Source organism: Vidua macroura, chromosome Z, assembly GCF_024509145.1.
Source record: "Vidua macroura isolate BioBank_ID:100142 chromosome Z, ASM2450914v1, whole genome shotgun sequence".
Classification (NCBI taxonomy): domain Eukaryota; kingdom Metazoa; phylum Chordata; class Aves; order Passeriformes; family Viduidae; genus Vidua; species Vidua macroura.
In genome coordinates this window covers 10,896,631-10,913,017 of record NC_071611.1, presented here as the reverse complement: position 1 = coordinate 10,913,017, position 16,387 = coordinate 10,896,631, and the positions used below count along the sequence as shown (strand labels likewise).

The following is a 16,387-nucleotide window of genomic DNA, read 5'->3' as shown; positions in this document are numbered from 1 at the left end:
CAGAACTACTGCAAACTGAAAATTTAAAGAAAATAACAAAGTATTTTCATTCTGTTATTATTTATTGTTCATCTCCAAATCCCATATATTACTATAATTTACCTAGTGAAAAATTGGGAATTATGGTGTTTTGTGTGTAGTGTTGTTTTACTTAGTGGGAAGTAATTTGGGATTAATTATTGTATATCACATTACATATATATCCAACAATTTATTTGCTCTTTTGATCACTAATGCATAGTGAGTGCAAGTCTTTAATGAAGTTACTTTTTTATTTTTTCCATCTTTTCCCAAGTTTCAGTCAGTTTAATAAATGTTCTTGCATTAGCTTTTGCTTCTTGGTATTAGATTTTATTTTCAGTTGTGAAAATCTTGACAGTTTCAGATGCATGCTGTTAATAATAAATGTTACTCCTATGTGTTTGCTCAGCAGTCATACTTTCTTTTGTTATATTCATGCTTTTATATGCTCAAAGCATTATATAGGTATTTGTAAAATGTCATGGTCACAGAAAATATTATCTGATATTGCACATGATATACACAAATATGTCAAAGTTTTTTGTTTTATTATTAAAAAATTACTGGGGCTGTATATGCCTCTAGCAGCAATATGTAGCTAAACAAAGATAAGTAGCTTGGACACAATCTAGAGGGAATTGAGTATTAAATTTCTGTGTGTAAGCTACTTATGATGATATAGGGCGCAGAAATAAAAGTGTAAAATGTATCTGAGGTTATACTGTTTCAGTACCATGAAACCTGATTCTACACAATTTGTCTTCTGAACAGCTATGCTGGGACAGGCCAGATGACTGATTTTGTTAGCCATTTTTTTCTTGTTTAAGAGACACAGGACAATATTTAGCAATCCAAGGGGCTTATGGAACAAGCCTTCAGCTGCATTCATGCCTATATCTTCCTGAGGTACTCTGAGCTAATGGAAGAGGTCTTGATATAATTTAGACTTAGCAGCTTCCCAGAAATACAAGATCCTCTTGGCTACACTGAAGACCTGGCCAGATATATTCTTTGCAGGCAGCTGTTTGTGTTTATAAACCATTTCAGCAAATGCTTCATTAGCGTATAATAGGAAAAAACCAATCAACCAATCAACCAACCAACCAAAAAACCCAAGAAAAAGATAATTTCCAGACTTTCCAGTAAAAAGCAGATGATGTTTGTAGGCTTGCTATGTTATCATTCCTACCAAAGACTACATGGCAGAGTAGTATTACTAGAGGACTGCTCTCCAGAACTTGTGTCACATCTGTAAATTTCACATTAGGCGAATTCTATCTCTAAAGTGCATTTTGAAAGTCCAGCTTCATTGCAAGCTTTCTAAAGTATGTATATGAATAAGTATTATTTTTTATATTTATCAGACACCTAATAAGAACAACATAATTCAATGCATGCCCTAAGGTTACTCGGTCACAAACTGGATGGAGTGGTGCAAAGTAGCAATGCAGCACTAAAAACTGTAAGAATTCACAGCCTCGTGCTCTTAATTGCACCAACAAGTTCTTAGAAAGTAGCCACATATCTATTTGTACAAAAACCTGCTCACTGTACACACTACATATTTGCCATTCCTTAGCTTTCTTGTCCAAGTCAGAAAAAGACCTCTTGCATATCTGATTATTGTACTAATATTAGCTTTATTTTCAATTTGTTTTTGCATGTTTATGTCAAAGCACAACATAAACTTCCTAAGAATAACAGTTATAAAATAGGGAGAACTGAATCCTTTGGGAAGAGAGATAGTCAAAATTTTCCTGTTAGTTTTGTCACTACCTGAAGGAAAGTAAATAAAAAACCCATGTGTGTCTAGCAGCACTATAAGAAAGGAAGGAAGAGGAGGAAGAGAAAATTTGCTGTAATCCTGTCAAGCCACAAAGCAGTGACCTGTTGTGTTGAATTGTTGACAGTGTCCTCAATTGTAGGTTTGTATACTATCAGTGTCTTACACATGTAATCTGTGGAGTGAAAAGAAAAATGATTTTTATAATGGATATTTTACAACAATATGCTGTACTACACATGGTCTAATTCCAGATAAGATACGTCACAGCGTGCAAAGTAGTCTTATCTTCATTGTGAATTTCACACCTGCTTCAAGAAGACAAATCCAGATCCAAGTTGCAGGGTTCTCCTGTTGGTAGACAGTTGTTCACAGCTGCTGTAGTTCTCAGCACTTGTGAATGGCAGGAATCTTGTGATTTTGGTGAAGTTACTCTGTGCCATGACAAAAGAATTTCCACCATTTCTGTTTGCAAAGCAAAAAAACCACAGAGATGCTTATTCTTGGTATCATAAATGTGGCTCACAAATTGCAAATCTTTTGACCTCTGCTGCTGAGGTAGAAGTATCTTTTTTGCCATAACATTATGTCTTCCACTTAATTTATTAGCAAGCTGATTTCTGGCTGACATTTTGTGAAAATCTTTTTTCCAAGCTTGTTAGGCTATCTCTGCTCAATCTCGTGTAGAACACAGATTGTTGTAGTTGCTCAGCCCCAGTATATATAAGGTGAAACGATTTCATCATCAATCATCAAAATGGGGTGATTGTAACAAAATTAGAACTACAGAACCACATTATTAGTTTTATCTCTATGATTTTCTCTCACAATTTTCCTAATTATTTATTTTCCGTCTTTCAATATTGCATCATTACTCAGTTCTCTTATGCTTATATTACCTCTTCAAACATCCTTGAGAATCTTTTCTTTTGAAGTGAATGTTTTCTATTTTATCAATGTAAAACAAAACGTATTATAATTCTTTATTTATATAATTATTTATCCATAGAATATTTATATTCTGTATTTATATAATTATTTATAGCTAATGTACTATAATTCTTTATTTGAGCTGTCAACTTTGTTTATAATATATTTTAAAGTTGCTACAGAATAAAATTTCCATATCTTTTGGATGTTTTTCCCATATCTCATTTTGGAAAATAGTGATTTATTCTGGGTTTCAGAATGAGCTAAATTGAGCATACTCGATTTTTTGAACCAGAAGGGTAACTTCCCAGGGTGCATTGTGTTGTCATGGCAAACCAGAATCGTTGTACATGCTTGAATCATAATTAAGATGGCACCATCTGAATAGTATTTCTTCAATTGCTATGCACCTTGAAGCAGAAATGAAAAAATGTTTTTGGCTTTCTCTCTATTCTGTTGTAAGAGTAAGCAATATTGATAATCTCTTGGTGAAGGAACAGAATATATCTTTAAAGAGTCTTTTGGTATGTTCAAAGACACTTTGTCTCCAAATGACCTATCCAAATGGATAGGTCATTTAATGTCCATATACTACTGGCATTACTGTTCTTCCTCCTCTAATGACTTTAATTGAAACATGAAGAGTACACTCCCAAATTGAGCTACTGGAGCTATTTAAGTTAATGAAAAATCTTTAATTGACCTTTGGTCGAGCCTAGTTTTCCTTTCTAAAGTGTGTCCTTAATTTACAAGTTCTGGAAATTTGAATATGAGATGATTTTATGATGGCAAAGTTTATGATGGCAAATAATATATGCAGACTGTGTAGCTGCAGCATCAAAGCTATGAAAATTTAACATAAGTAATCAACATAATTTTATTTTTTGAGACAGAAGATTTGTTTTGGCTTTAACTCAGGAAATCCTTAATTGGGAACTTAATTTCATACATGTGACTCTTATGTTGGCTTGGAACAGCTCCTATACTTAAAAACATAATTCACATTAATAGAGATTTTTAACTGTGTGATGATAGTCCTGCCCTTATTACTATGTGATTCTTCAATCACCTGTGATTGATCAATACCTGATACTTTTGTGGACATCTTATGTGTTGCATGTATTGCATGTATTTTCTGAATATTGCATAAAACTAATTTCCTCATTTTTCTGTAGATCTAATGAAAGATTTGTGCATACAAAAAACCTACTTTAATAACAAGTGAAGTCTCTTTCTATGAACTTCTAATTCTAAGAAGATTAGCTAAGATTCTAACTAACATTATCATAGCTGTATTTACCCCATTAGACACTAAACTTTAGCTGTTTGGATGATGAAATGATGAACAGTGAAAGGGGACAATGTTAAGCTTCCAAGTAAATGGTTTGGCATAAGGACAACAATGTCTATGGGTGGATTAGCTCTAGAAAAGGTTTAGGATTTTAGCACTCAAAATCAGAATGATGCCATCACAGTGAAGACTGTCTTTCACTTATATTTCTTGGGTATAGCTTACCAAGATGTCATGATCCAATCAGTGAGAAATGCCTCTGCCCTAATTAAGGTGCAAACAACAGCATATGCTGAAGTCAACAACACAGATTTTATTTAACAATAAGTATGAGGTAGAAAGAAAGAAGTAGAAAAGGCAGAGGGGAAAGAGAGATATAAAGTAGAAGATATTTGCCACTCTTGAATCCAGCAGTGTCCCCCTGGCCCTTAATCACCCTGGGCTTCTTGGTGGTGGTGTTCTTGATGTCTTTCAAAACTCTTCACTATTTATACATTTTAGAAAACAAAGGAATTAATGATCATTGGCTACACTGTTCTCTTATTCTATTGGTCATGTGATAACCTAACTTCCAATCATAGTAAGACCATGTCCTTAGTTTTTATCTCCTTTTGAGTTGGTGGGTTTCTTGGGTTGGTAGGTTGTGAGTCGGTGCTCATGATCTTCCCCTGCAGGAATTACCTTTTATCCAGATGGAGATGATTTCAGCACAGTTACTGAGTTGGCTTTCCTTGAGGCCCATAAATTCTGCATTCTTTGTGCTCAGTATCAGTGATAGATTCTTCTCCCGAAGCTTTATTAACCTCTCCCATGAGATAACACTCAGACAATAGCACGACCTTTATTTTATCTCAAGCTCCTGATGTGGTGGCTTAATTTACTTTCCAAATTCCAGGTATCAATAGAGGTCTTTTCAGAGGAGCTTCGGTGATTATGGATGCTATCCATACCATAGCTTGGGGTGAGCTTTGGTGATAAGCACTTGATCAGCTGCTTCTTTACAGAGTTTACTGCAGTGTGAATTTTTTTCTGGGTTGTCCAGGATGTACTAGCCCAATCTCACCTCCACAAGGCCTGGAGTTAGTGCCGTCCTATCACTCTGTTCTGTGCTTATCTCATCTCGTGGCAAAGTCCTTCTCCTTAACAGTGGCCTTAGCAGTGTTTGAGACAGATAACTGTGCTCTTTAAGGCACTGCACAAGATACTACCAAATGAAATGTTTGATTTCATCTGTTTTTAGGCTTCAGAGGGTTTTGTCACAAAACACATGAAATTAGTACTCTGTTTCTAAGCCATTGGATTGACTGTTGAACGCCTTTGCCCCATCAAGAGTCCAATTTAGCAGTCTTATGGTGAACTGGGCTATAAATATACAACTATATCTTCATGAAAGGTATATTCTGCCTCTAAAGATTCTTGTACTAGGTTTCTGTAATTGTTGCTTTTATCCATGAATGTCAGTGAAATTATAGAAGAGGTTACACTTACAGTTCAATGAAAGAAAAGATAGGCACTTGGTTTGAAGTCACAATATCTAAGTGGACAACTATGCAGTCTGCTCCTAGGGTGTTTCTTTTTCATACATATCCCACTGTGTTCAGCAGGTTAATAATGTGTCAATCTATGGGAAACAATATATGTGATAGTTTATACTACTGGAGTGGTACAAATTTTCTCTGACATCACTTCTGAAATTTCTAGGCAAAAGAGCATTTGTAATGCACGGATAGACATTTCTATTTAGGTTAATCCTTTGCATGTCTTATCATGTATTGACTTTGATGGGTTGCAGTTTCTGTTATTTACATGTCACTGAAAAATATGGTATTTTAACACAACATTGCACCTTTTAATGTGTTGATGCTAAGTAGTAGGCAATTCATGGTAAATAAACATGCAACCTTTATATGCAAATCCCTTTCACAGCAAAAAAGCAGAAGAAAAATAAAACCACACCCATTAATCAAATAATAGTTCAGTCCAGGACATGTTCTTCTTTCAACTGGAGGTTTAACTGCCAGAGAAAAAAGAAGCAGTGGACCTCTACAATGTTATCTGGAGTAAGTCTATGAACAAAATTATGAAGATAAATGGTGCAGTTTGTCAAAGAAAAATGACAAGAATGATTAAACATAAGTAATGCAATAAGTCTGCCCAGGTATCTAGACTATTAAATATGGCTATTTTTTTTAAATGGAACTTGCATAAAGCTATATAGTGATTGATTCAAAGTTGCATCATAAAGGAAAATAGTAAAAATCAATGTCAAGCAAAAATGAATGATAACTTAAAAATTATATGAGACCCATTCTTGTTTGAAGATAACATGTTGCAAAAGGTGCAAAAATCCATCAGTCCTTTAAAAAGAAATAAAATACAAAGTTTTCTTCAGAAAATATAATATACAGCTACCATAATTTCCAATGCATCATCTATCAAAGGCATTTGTTGGTAGCATATAATGAAGATATTAAATTAAAAACTCCATTAGGTTTCAACACACTCTAGAAAATGGACAGCTTTGTTAAATATTGTACAAGTACTGAGGGCCTGCAGGTTACACAATATAACCTGGCTTGAAATGTTCTGTGGCATGCTGAACCAAAATTTGTGTTGATAGAGTAGATGGTCTTTTGTTTTGTTTGTACATTTTTATGGGAATACAAGTTCCTGAAAATGTATATTTTAATCTAACCAAGTATTAAAGTATTAAACCAATCAATATACCATACTATTTGAAAAATGGAAGAAACAGCTATATTTCTTAAAAAAAGTAATACTGCTATATTAAGATAGCTTGTAATATTTAATTCCATAAAGCACTTTCAGGAAGACTAGTTGAAGAAATATAAATTTACCATCTAATCTTAATGTTACCAAGTTGTTTCAGTGTGACAGGTGACTGTATGTAAAAGTAAAGTGTTTAGGAACTTGAGTGAACAGTAAAGAAAGTATATTTTAACATGTATCTGCTACTCTGTATTTAGAGGTTGTCGCTTTTCTTCTTTGGGGATGGTTCGAGAATATTTTGGGTGGCATTTAAACTTGTGGGATATGATTTTAATTCTGTACCTGCAAAATTTTTGGGAGCAGAGTTTGTTGAAATACATGTATCAGCAATTTTAGTAAATTATTCTGAATTTAGAGAAACTTTAAATATTTGCTTGGGATTTGAAATTGTGATAATAATTTGAAATCACAAAGTTATTGCAGTATAAAGATGGTACCAGTTATTTTCCATACTGTCCTTTTCCTACATTCTAGAAGAGTTGCTGTGCTTTCTGTTTTTCTGGAAAATAGATTCAGTATCTGGAAAATTTACAGAATATGATGGAGTATTCATTGCTTTTAGTCAGTCTCCAAAATGACAAATTGTTGGAAAGTTAAAAGTGTCACAATAAAATGTGTTTGCCTACTTTGAATCTGTGGTGAGACATATCCATGGTGATGACTCACCCATGACTGTTTTAAGACAGTGGGGGGGAGATTTTGAAATTATACCTTTGACTACAGGAACTCTGAACCTCTATTATGTTTTTGAAAGATAAACTTCATTGTGTAGTAATTTGTAATAGGATAGCTTCAATAAACCTCCCTGAAAATATTTCTCAAGATGATAAGATTCTGCAGCTTATGAGGCTATAACTAGAAAAAAGAAACAGCAAGCAAATAAAACCCACAAAACCCCAAACCAAACAAGAAACCTACATCCCTCAAAAAAAACCCCAACAACAACAAAAACCCCAACACTACAAAACAAACAAACAAACAACAAAAAACCCCCACAAAAACCCACAAAAACAAACAAACAAACAAAAAACCCCCCAAAAAATCCAAAACAACAAACCCAAAATCAAAAAGCAGGACAAAACCAAAAAACAAAAACAAAAAAAACCACACACACAAAAAAAAAACAACAACAACAACAAAAAATCCACCATCAAAATGTCCCTAAAGAAACTAGCTCTGTCACAGCACCATGCTCTGAACATGAGGACTTTAAATAGCAAAGGTCAAATTAAGATGAAAGTCTGGCAGTATTGCAATAAAAAGGAGCTGGGATAGAAAATGTAAAAAAACCCTGCAGGTCTTAATTCTTAATAATTAAAAAATAATTGTCAAGGATTCATAATGTATTTTATTAGTTTATAATTTTTTTCATATTTTATCTTTTGCATGTGTTCTGCTTGCCTTGGAAGTGGTAAATGTGTTTGGTTTGAGGTTTTATTTCTATATTCTAAGGTACCTTCAGGTAAAGGCCAAGAAAATTTTTTTGCTACTTTTTTTCTGTATCATGATCTGTAGAGTTGAATTGTGATGGTGACTGATGATTAGAACTTCAGAAATACAATTTCTATTCTATAATACTTTTTTGGTTAACATTTATACTCTTTTGACATTCGCTTTAGCTGGCTGCATGGTTTTATGAACATTGGTAGAGTGTATAATTGACTCACTACACAGAGAACTCTATTCAACACATTAATTTCTTTAACAGGTATATTTTACATTTGTACTTAATCTTAATTGTATTTAGTGTTTATTAAGTAAAAATAGAATTCATTTGAAAATTATTTCAATAAAAATATCTAGTGTACTTTATTGTATATTTAGTTCACAGTATGGAAGATGTGTTTTTAAAGATCTTTGAAAAATATTTGACCTAATTATCCGTTGGCTAAAATTGATAGTTTCATTTTCTAATAATGTGCTAGTAATACACTCTCAGTGCACAGTAGAGTTATAGTGAAGGAAATCTTTGTAATTTTGATAGGGTTATCAAATCTCTGATTTTGAGAATGGTAACCTATTAGTTATAAAAATTATCTTTTGTTACCTCAGAACCTACTAATTTTCTGGTTCCAGATTTGTCATCTAAACCTGTAGGGTTTTAAAGAATAAAAATTTCATCCAGTCCCCTGATGCTGTAAGAAAGGTGATGAACAATTTGGGGGGTAGGGATTTCTGAATTGCTTTCTTTATAAAATGATGACTAAGAGACAAGGCTGGAAAATGGTTGAGTAAAAAAAAAAGAATTTTTATCTTTCTAAGTGCTTTAAGAGAAATAAAAATGGTTGATGAATGAAATGTCTTCTTGTATTTGCAAAAAGTAACTAAAATAAAGCACCATTTCGTTCTAGCTAAGTAACCTGAAACAACTCACATTTGTGGATGTGTCAGCAAACAAGTTCCATTCTATTCCAATTTGTGTACTCCGAATGTCTAATTTGCAGTGGTTGGATATTAGCAGCAACAGCCTGAAAGATCTCCCAGAAGATATAGACAGGTAGTTTATGTTTTAATTCAATGACAGATATAGGAACTCTTAAGTAAATTTAGAAAGTAAAAAGCTTCCAAGGGATACTGTTGATGGAAAGTCATATTTGGAAATGTATCAGGTATTTTTGCATGCTAATATTTCTGTTATTGATGGACTGGGTCTGAGAACAAAATCTAATTTTACTAGCTCATTGATGGCAGTCAGTTAACAAAACGTATTTTTTGCTGCTTTCATAATAATTTGTAATTTTATCTAGATATTGTTTTTTTTGAGAAGTTCACTGGATATACTCTGCTCCAGTTCCAGCACAGGGAACTCACCATATGGAATTGGCAGCAGTAACTCTCTGGAGGGTAGATGGGGAGGAGAAAGTGAACTAAAGCATATTTGAGTTACTCAAAGAGCCTGATAAACTTTGTTAGTAAAGAAGAAAAATATTGGTAAAATTCAAAAACCCCATTGACAATCCTCCCCTTCTACTCTGAAGTAAATACGAATGTGTGCACATATACTCACTCTCCCAGTTTAGATAACCACTTTGAACTAGTTTTTAAAAAATCATTCTGATCCCTTTAATGGGACTTGCTAGCCTAAGAAAGCACTTTTCTTATCCGTGAGCTTAACTATTTACTCTAGAGTGCTGTGGCAACTTGGTTTATGAAACTTTACCTACCCTTAAGTGAAAAAACCCAAACATATTAAGTAAAGTTTATTAAAAAAACATTCAAGATTATTTATTTATCTGGGAATAGAAATCCCTGAGGCAGAATAAACTTCACAGAAAACTCATTCACTCCTAACTTTTGCAAGGCCTTTTTTGCTGGGCAAAAAGACTTTTCTGGGACATGGTGTAACCACAGATTATTCTGACAGCAGCACTGGTCTCAACTTGTGCTAGTAATTCACAACAAACAACATAAGCTTGCCATCTTTTCCCAGAGAATCTGACCAGAGATTTAACTAACTTCAAAGAGTTCCTAAGAGGATGTTTTTCCTTTAGGGAAGGATACCTTCTCAACTTATAGAACCTTTTCCCCCTGTAATCTATATTCCCTTAGCTTCAAATTATTCCCTTTCTACATTTTATCTTCTCCATTTTGTACTGAGTTGCCAGATTTGATGCTATAATATAATAATCAGACAACAAAAAATAAGGTTTTCTTTGTTTGACTTTGGGCTCATGTGCATTTAGAAGACTAAAAAATGTCAGGATAACCCCCACATCAGTAAACTAATACTCTCACTCAGACTCATTATTTCAATGCCTGTGGTGTCAAAGAACCTCTGTGAATTATCATTGTCTGTAATACCATTACAATAGTCTGTGATTAATAAAGATGAGTTGACAGTAAACTGAAGCCTTACTTAATATTTTTACCTGAATTCAAACAAACCGCATGGGCCTGACAAGCATAGCCTGCCAACAGTGTTTTAGGAAGGGACCCTTCCAGTCAAATAAAACAAATTTGTTTCATCAATTTGCTATGCTCTTTGTCTTCTACCTAATACAAGGAATAAAGGCACAGACACAAATTTCTATTGCATTAGGGAAAGCCAGGGGAAATAAAACAAAAGTTCCTCCACAAAACACTGTCATTAAATTGATTTCATTGGGACAACTTGCAAGAACCTTTCGACGAGGAGCTGGTCTTTCTCTTGCTCCCCGCAGTATTAATTATTAATGAAAAACAATAGCTGGAGATGTACTGCCTACCACAGACATACCTGATTCATAGAAACCAGCATATGGGTAGTCTGGTGGCCTGTATCTTTCATTAGTTGCAGGATGCAGATGGTGAAGCTTTATATCATGTTCTGTCCACATTTTCTGTATGAAAACACAGTAAATTTGGTAACCTTTTGTCTTGAGCATGCTTCTGATTACTTGTCAGTGGTATGCTATTAATACTATAATGCTGACCCAGTACTGAAGATTTCCATTAAAGTTGATGAAATTTTGTGAAAGTAGTGTTTGAGTGACTTTTTAAGACAAAGATGTTGCATGCAATTGCTCCTATTATACACAAGATCAAGTCAGTATTACTATCTTGGCTAGATGTTCCTATTTCAAATAAATATTTTACGTCATCTCTATCTTTGACATCTTTACAGGTTAGATGAATTGCAGACACTTCTTCTACAGAAAAACAAGTTGACTTATCTTCCACGAGCTCTTGTCAATATGCCAAAGCTCAGTTTGCTAGTTGTCAGTGGTGATGACCTGGTTGAGATACCCACAGCCATCTGTGAGTCAACCACAGGTTTAAAGTAAGTAAAAGTGAGAGAGAAAGGGAAATATTCTTAAGAAGATAAGGTAAGATACACCCAGAAGAAACGCTTTCACCAGCATATTTCTACAAATTCTGACCCAATTTATATCAGAGTGGTAAAGGAGGCATTAAAAAGATTGGAAATTACAGAGGATCTGCAGCTTTATGATTTTCATCTACAGTTACCCACATTGTGCATCTCTATGTCTAAACTGCTATTCCTGGGTAGACTGGGCCATAGCATCTCTAATTCTGGAGTTGCAAAACCATGCTTCAGGGTGGGACCAGTAGCCTGCAATCTAGCTGCTGATAAGCTCAGTGATGACAAAAGCATCTTGCTGGGGGAGGGAGACATGGCTAGGAAAATGTTAGGTAAGGTCACATTGGTTTGGTAGTTTGCTGTAAAATACCACCTTACTGCTGCATGCAGGATAAGACTAAAAGACCTAAATTGTAGTCTGCAGTTACAGAGATATTGCATTTCTGCAGGCAATGTTCATGTTTTTGATTATGGAAGCATTTCAGACTCTATACTGGGTCTGCTTCAGAGTGGAATAAGCTGTGGATGGAATTACCCTCCTCTCTTAGAGCTATTCCTTGCACTGGCAGCTAGAAAGGTATTAATAACACATCAGTGCTTTTAGCAGTTGTTTAACAGTGGTGGCACAGCATCAAGGCTGTCTCTCCATCTTAGGCTGTCCCCTAAGAAAGCATCTTAGGCTGAGGGTGAGCTGGAGGCTGGGAGGGGACACAGCACGGACAGTTGGGGACACCAGCCAGAACAGTTGACTCCAATTGGCCAAAAGGATGTTTCATACCATATATTGTCATGCTCCGCATGTAAAGCTAAAAGAAATGAGAGGGGTGGTGCATCATGGGTTATTGAAGTTTTTGTCTTCCAAAGAAACCAGCTACATATATTGAGTCTCTGCTTCCCAGGAAGTGGCTAGACATTACCTTTTGAAAAGAGAGAGTGATTTAGAGAGTAATTTTTTTTTTTCTTTGCTTTGCTTTTCTTCTATGCATAGGTTTTACTTTTCTCATTAAGTTTATTTACCATTTTTCCATTTGCTATTCTCTCCTGCCTAGTTGAAGAGAGGGGCAGAGAGAGGTGTTTGGTGGGTACCTGGGCCAACAAGTCACAAGCTGATCACAAACTTACAGCGATTCATCAAAATTTTAGAAAGCCATAATTTGTTGGAACATTTGTTCTTTTAAAAGTAACAGCACTTAAATTTTTTTCCTTCTTGGAGCAAAAATCGGAGATTTTCAGAATGCTATGCACTTATTTGCATGTGATATAAGTTGTTTATGTAACCACTTAGTTTTTCACCTGCAAAGTTTACCTTTACAATATTTTCAATTACAAAATAATGCATGTCCTCTCATGTATTGTAAAAGACAAGTAATGCAATAACCAAAAAATGGAAGCACATATTGCAGCTAAATGATTGTGGTAAAATTCTAGATTGCTAGGCAATACTGTTAGGATGAAGTTCATATTGCTCATTAACAGATGGGGAAATTACAGTGTAGTCAGTCAGAAGCTCTGTAATAAATAACTATACCTGTTATTATGAAGAATGATTTATGTAGATAGATGAAAAGAAGATAAACCTGATCATTTTTTATATGGAAGGTGGATTATAGAGAAAGGTCCTTTTGAAATCTGTATTTCTATAATAGATGTATCCTAACTATGGCATAGTGCAAAACTGAGCTAATGTTCTTTACATTTCTGCTTCTAGCTCTGGTAGTAATTTCTAAACTGTCATTCATTATGGCCAGTGTTGTTCAGCTGCCTTTACATATGTTTTTGTGTTAATCTCTGCCTAGATTTGTAAGTCTCAAGGACAGTCCGGTAGAAACGATTGTATGTGAAGACACTGAAGAAATTATAGAAAATGAACGCGAACGTGAGCAAGTTGAGAAAGAGTTTATGAAAGCATACATTGAAGACCTAAGGGAAAGGGGTATGTGTAAATTTGCAGTAAGCTTTCTGCTATCTTGAACATAAATGCAGATATATATTGTGACCATTCATTTTTAAGAGGACAACCAATAGACCCTTAAACTCTAGTTGTCTTTTATTGTATTAAATAAGACTAATAGTAAAATGCCAAATCTGCTTTGTTAAAAGTTTGGACTTGAATTAATACCCTTGATATTGAACAAAGGTATACAAAATTAATTGTGTTGGTATATGCCTTAACCTCAATTGATTGATGGTGTACACAAAGAACATTCTCATTCTCTAGATTTACTTACTTCTCTTGGGATAAGTATTAGTGATTTTGAATTCCTGAAGAAGTGCTTCTCCTCCTCAACAAGGACAGTATATATATGAAAGCCTCGTTGTATTGGTAGAATATTCTTTGACAATATTATCTGCTTCAAGGTACTAACTATTTAACCACTATACAATTATAGTAAAATACCTGCTTTCATCTTTATTACATAGCACCTGAAACTTTATATATTTCTTCATGTTGCTGTTCTGTTTTATATTTATCATCATTGAGAAATCCTCGCTCACTTGAGTGTCCTTTAATAAGATTTCTTAGGAAAAAAGGGGAAAGTTTCATGTGACACAGAATACGCCATAGGTTCATTTTAATTCCTTTAATAGTTTGTGTGTAGAAATGCCTTTTGTGGAATGAATCTTACAGTAGATTTTCATTCCTTGCATTTAATTTAAGGGTCTATATAGTGGTCCTACAGAACCTGTTAAAAGAGAAATATAAAGGAAGGGTGTGACTTCATAATACTTTTTCTGTTCTTATGCTAAACTTCTGTTCCTTAACATCTGTAAGTTGTGCATATGAATATTTATTCTGTCTATTTCTAAACTGAAGTCTGCTATAAAAGTGCTGGATTCTGATAACGGTAACAGCAGTGGTTAAAACTGAGAGAAGAAAGCAGTGGAGGAAAAAACTGAGGTCATAATTGGCTTCAGAGACAGATGTAAAATATGTAGTGATGGAGTTGTATCTACAGTCTTAGGAAACGTGGACATCTGACAGGCTGCCTGAAACCTGCATTTGACCCTATTGAGAATAGGCCAAGTTTATGCTCTTCTGGGGCAAAGCAGCTCAGGGATACAGTTTTCTTCCTTCCTAGACAGGACTTACTTCCCTGCTTTTTATGAAGAGTTTGGATCATGAATCACTTTTGTATTTTCTGCTTCTGAATTTTTGTGCTATAGATAATGCCAATACCTGCTTTTGAAAAACAGACTGTAGAAGGAGTATCTTCCATAAAATATGAACCGGCAGAAGATCTGAGAAACAGAGATAATTTGCAGAGTACCTTTGAAACAAGACCAAAACCAGGTGTTTCTAGCTAAGGGCTTCATTTATTTGTGCTGGATTACAGCTAAAGTCTGAGATTTATTTATTTTTTCTCTTTTTACAGAGTCTACTCCTTCCTACACTACAAAAGTAATGCTCAGTCTCCAGCTCTGAAGATTAAAAATCTCTAGAACTCTACTGAATATCTATATAACTCTCTTTTAATCCACCTGAATAGTAAAGACATGAAAATATTGACGGCCAGAATGACATCAAAATCATATTGAATTATTTATTTGTTTCTGTAGTCTTTTCAAGCAACTACAGATAAAACAAGGAGCGGCAGAACTTTCATAAGATGCTGTTTCACATTTTAAGTCAACATGTTTATTTTTAAGTTCACAGCAACAGCCACTAATTTGCATGTAGACCTGCTGAAAGTAAACATCCACTGTAATTAAGTATACACAGGCATAGCTGAAGAATGAAGACATTGTATGTTGTAGCTGAAGCAGCAAAATGCAAAACGTGATCTTAGGAAGAGATTTGATTTTATAAAAGGGGATAGACTGATTTAGAAAATCAATGTGATCTGTTGTTTTCTTAAGACCAAACACACATTTAGGTATTTACAATATCCAAATGAGAACACATCCATAGTTTGCATTTACATTCTGTTCTGTGAGAAAATTGTTCTTGGAATTTTCAGTTTAGATAAGTTTCAACAACTTTCCATCTAGAAACTGTAGCACTTCTCCTTTTATTCAAGCATATTTTAAGCTCTAATCTGTTTGCAAATTCAAGTGATTGTGTGATTGAAATTTCTGTGCTAAGCAGTCTTATAGTATAGCAGTATACTAAGTAAGGTTTTAAGGCACTAAGTGGTGTCAGCTAATACTATCAGCAAAATGATGATACAGGTCTTATGTTAATGGTTTCAGATCACAGGATTTTGTGGATATTTGTTGGAATTTTCCAAGTAGTGTAAGAATGAGTCTGCTGGTGAAACATTATTTTGCTTGCTATTTAATAATTTGTTTATATACAATTATTTAAGTATATATAGAGTTTCAGAAACCTAGATTTATATGTACTTTTTGTTTAATAAAGCAATCTTTTTAATCTAAAAAACTTGAGACTTTGAGAATTGAGACTGAAATTAGACTCAAATTATGGAATTTAAATGGTCCTAAACTTATGACTGCAGTTAGGTGAGATAATATTTACATCTTTGTTTTTTTGTTATGGATGAGCTATTTTCAGTATTGTTCAGTAGAATGTCACTTAAGTAGCCATATTTAAAACACAAAGCAACAAAGGATAAGCTCCTCAGGCTTCTGTATAGAAAAAGAACTTTAGATGTTTTCTTTTCAACATTCTAGCATTCAATATTTTAAAAGTAAAAAACATTTCCAAGAGTAGATGTGTTATTTATTCCACTTACAGTTTTCTGGAGTTATATTACTATCAAAGTGAAGCTCACACAAATTCGTCTCCAGGTGTTAATGCTGATTTTAAGCA

The 16,387-nt window shown here is 34.2% G+C and overlaps 1 protein-coding gene across 1 annotated transcript in view; it reads left to right on the top strand.

The window, feature by feature from the left end:
• Positions 1 to 15,063, top strand: part of LRRC2 (leucine rich repeat containing 2) — a 63,418-nt gene extending 48,355 nt beyond the window's left edge. Inside the window, exons 5-8 of the mRNA XM_054003227.1 lie at positions 9,167 to 9,312; positions 11,419 to 11,574; positions 13,413 to 13,549; positions 14,991 to 15,063. Of these exons, the coding sequence (XP_053859202.1) occupies positions 9,167 to 9,312; positions 11,419 to 11,574; positions 13,413 to 13,549; positions 14,991 to 15,040 (489 nt within the window). The 3' untranslated portion in view covers positions 15,041 to 15,063. The remainder of the gene's footprint in view (positions 1 to 9,166; positions 9,313 to 11,418; positions 11,575 to 13,412; positions 13,550 to 14,990) is intronic.
• Positions 15,064 to 16,387: the final 1,324 nt, after the last annotated feature.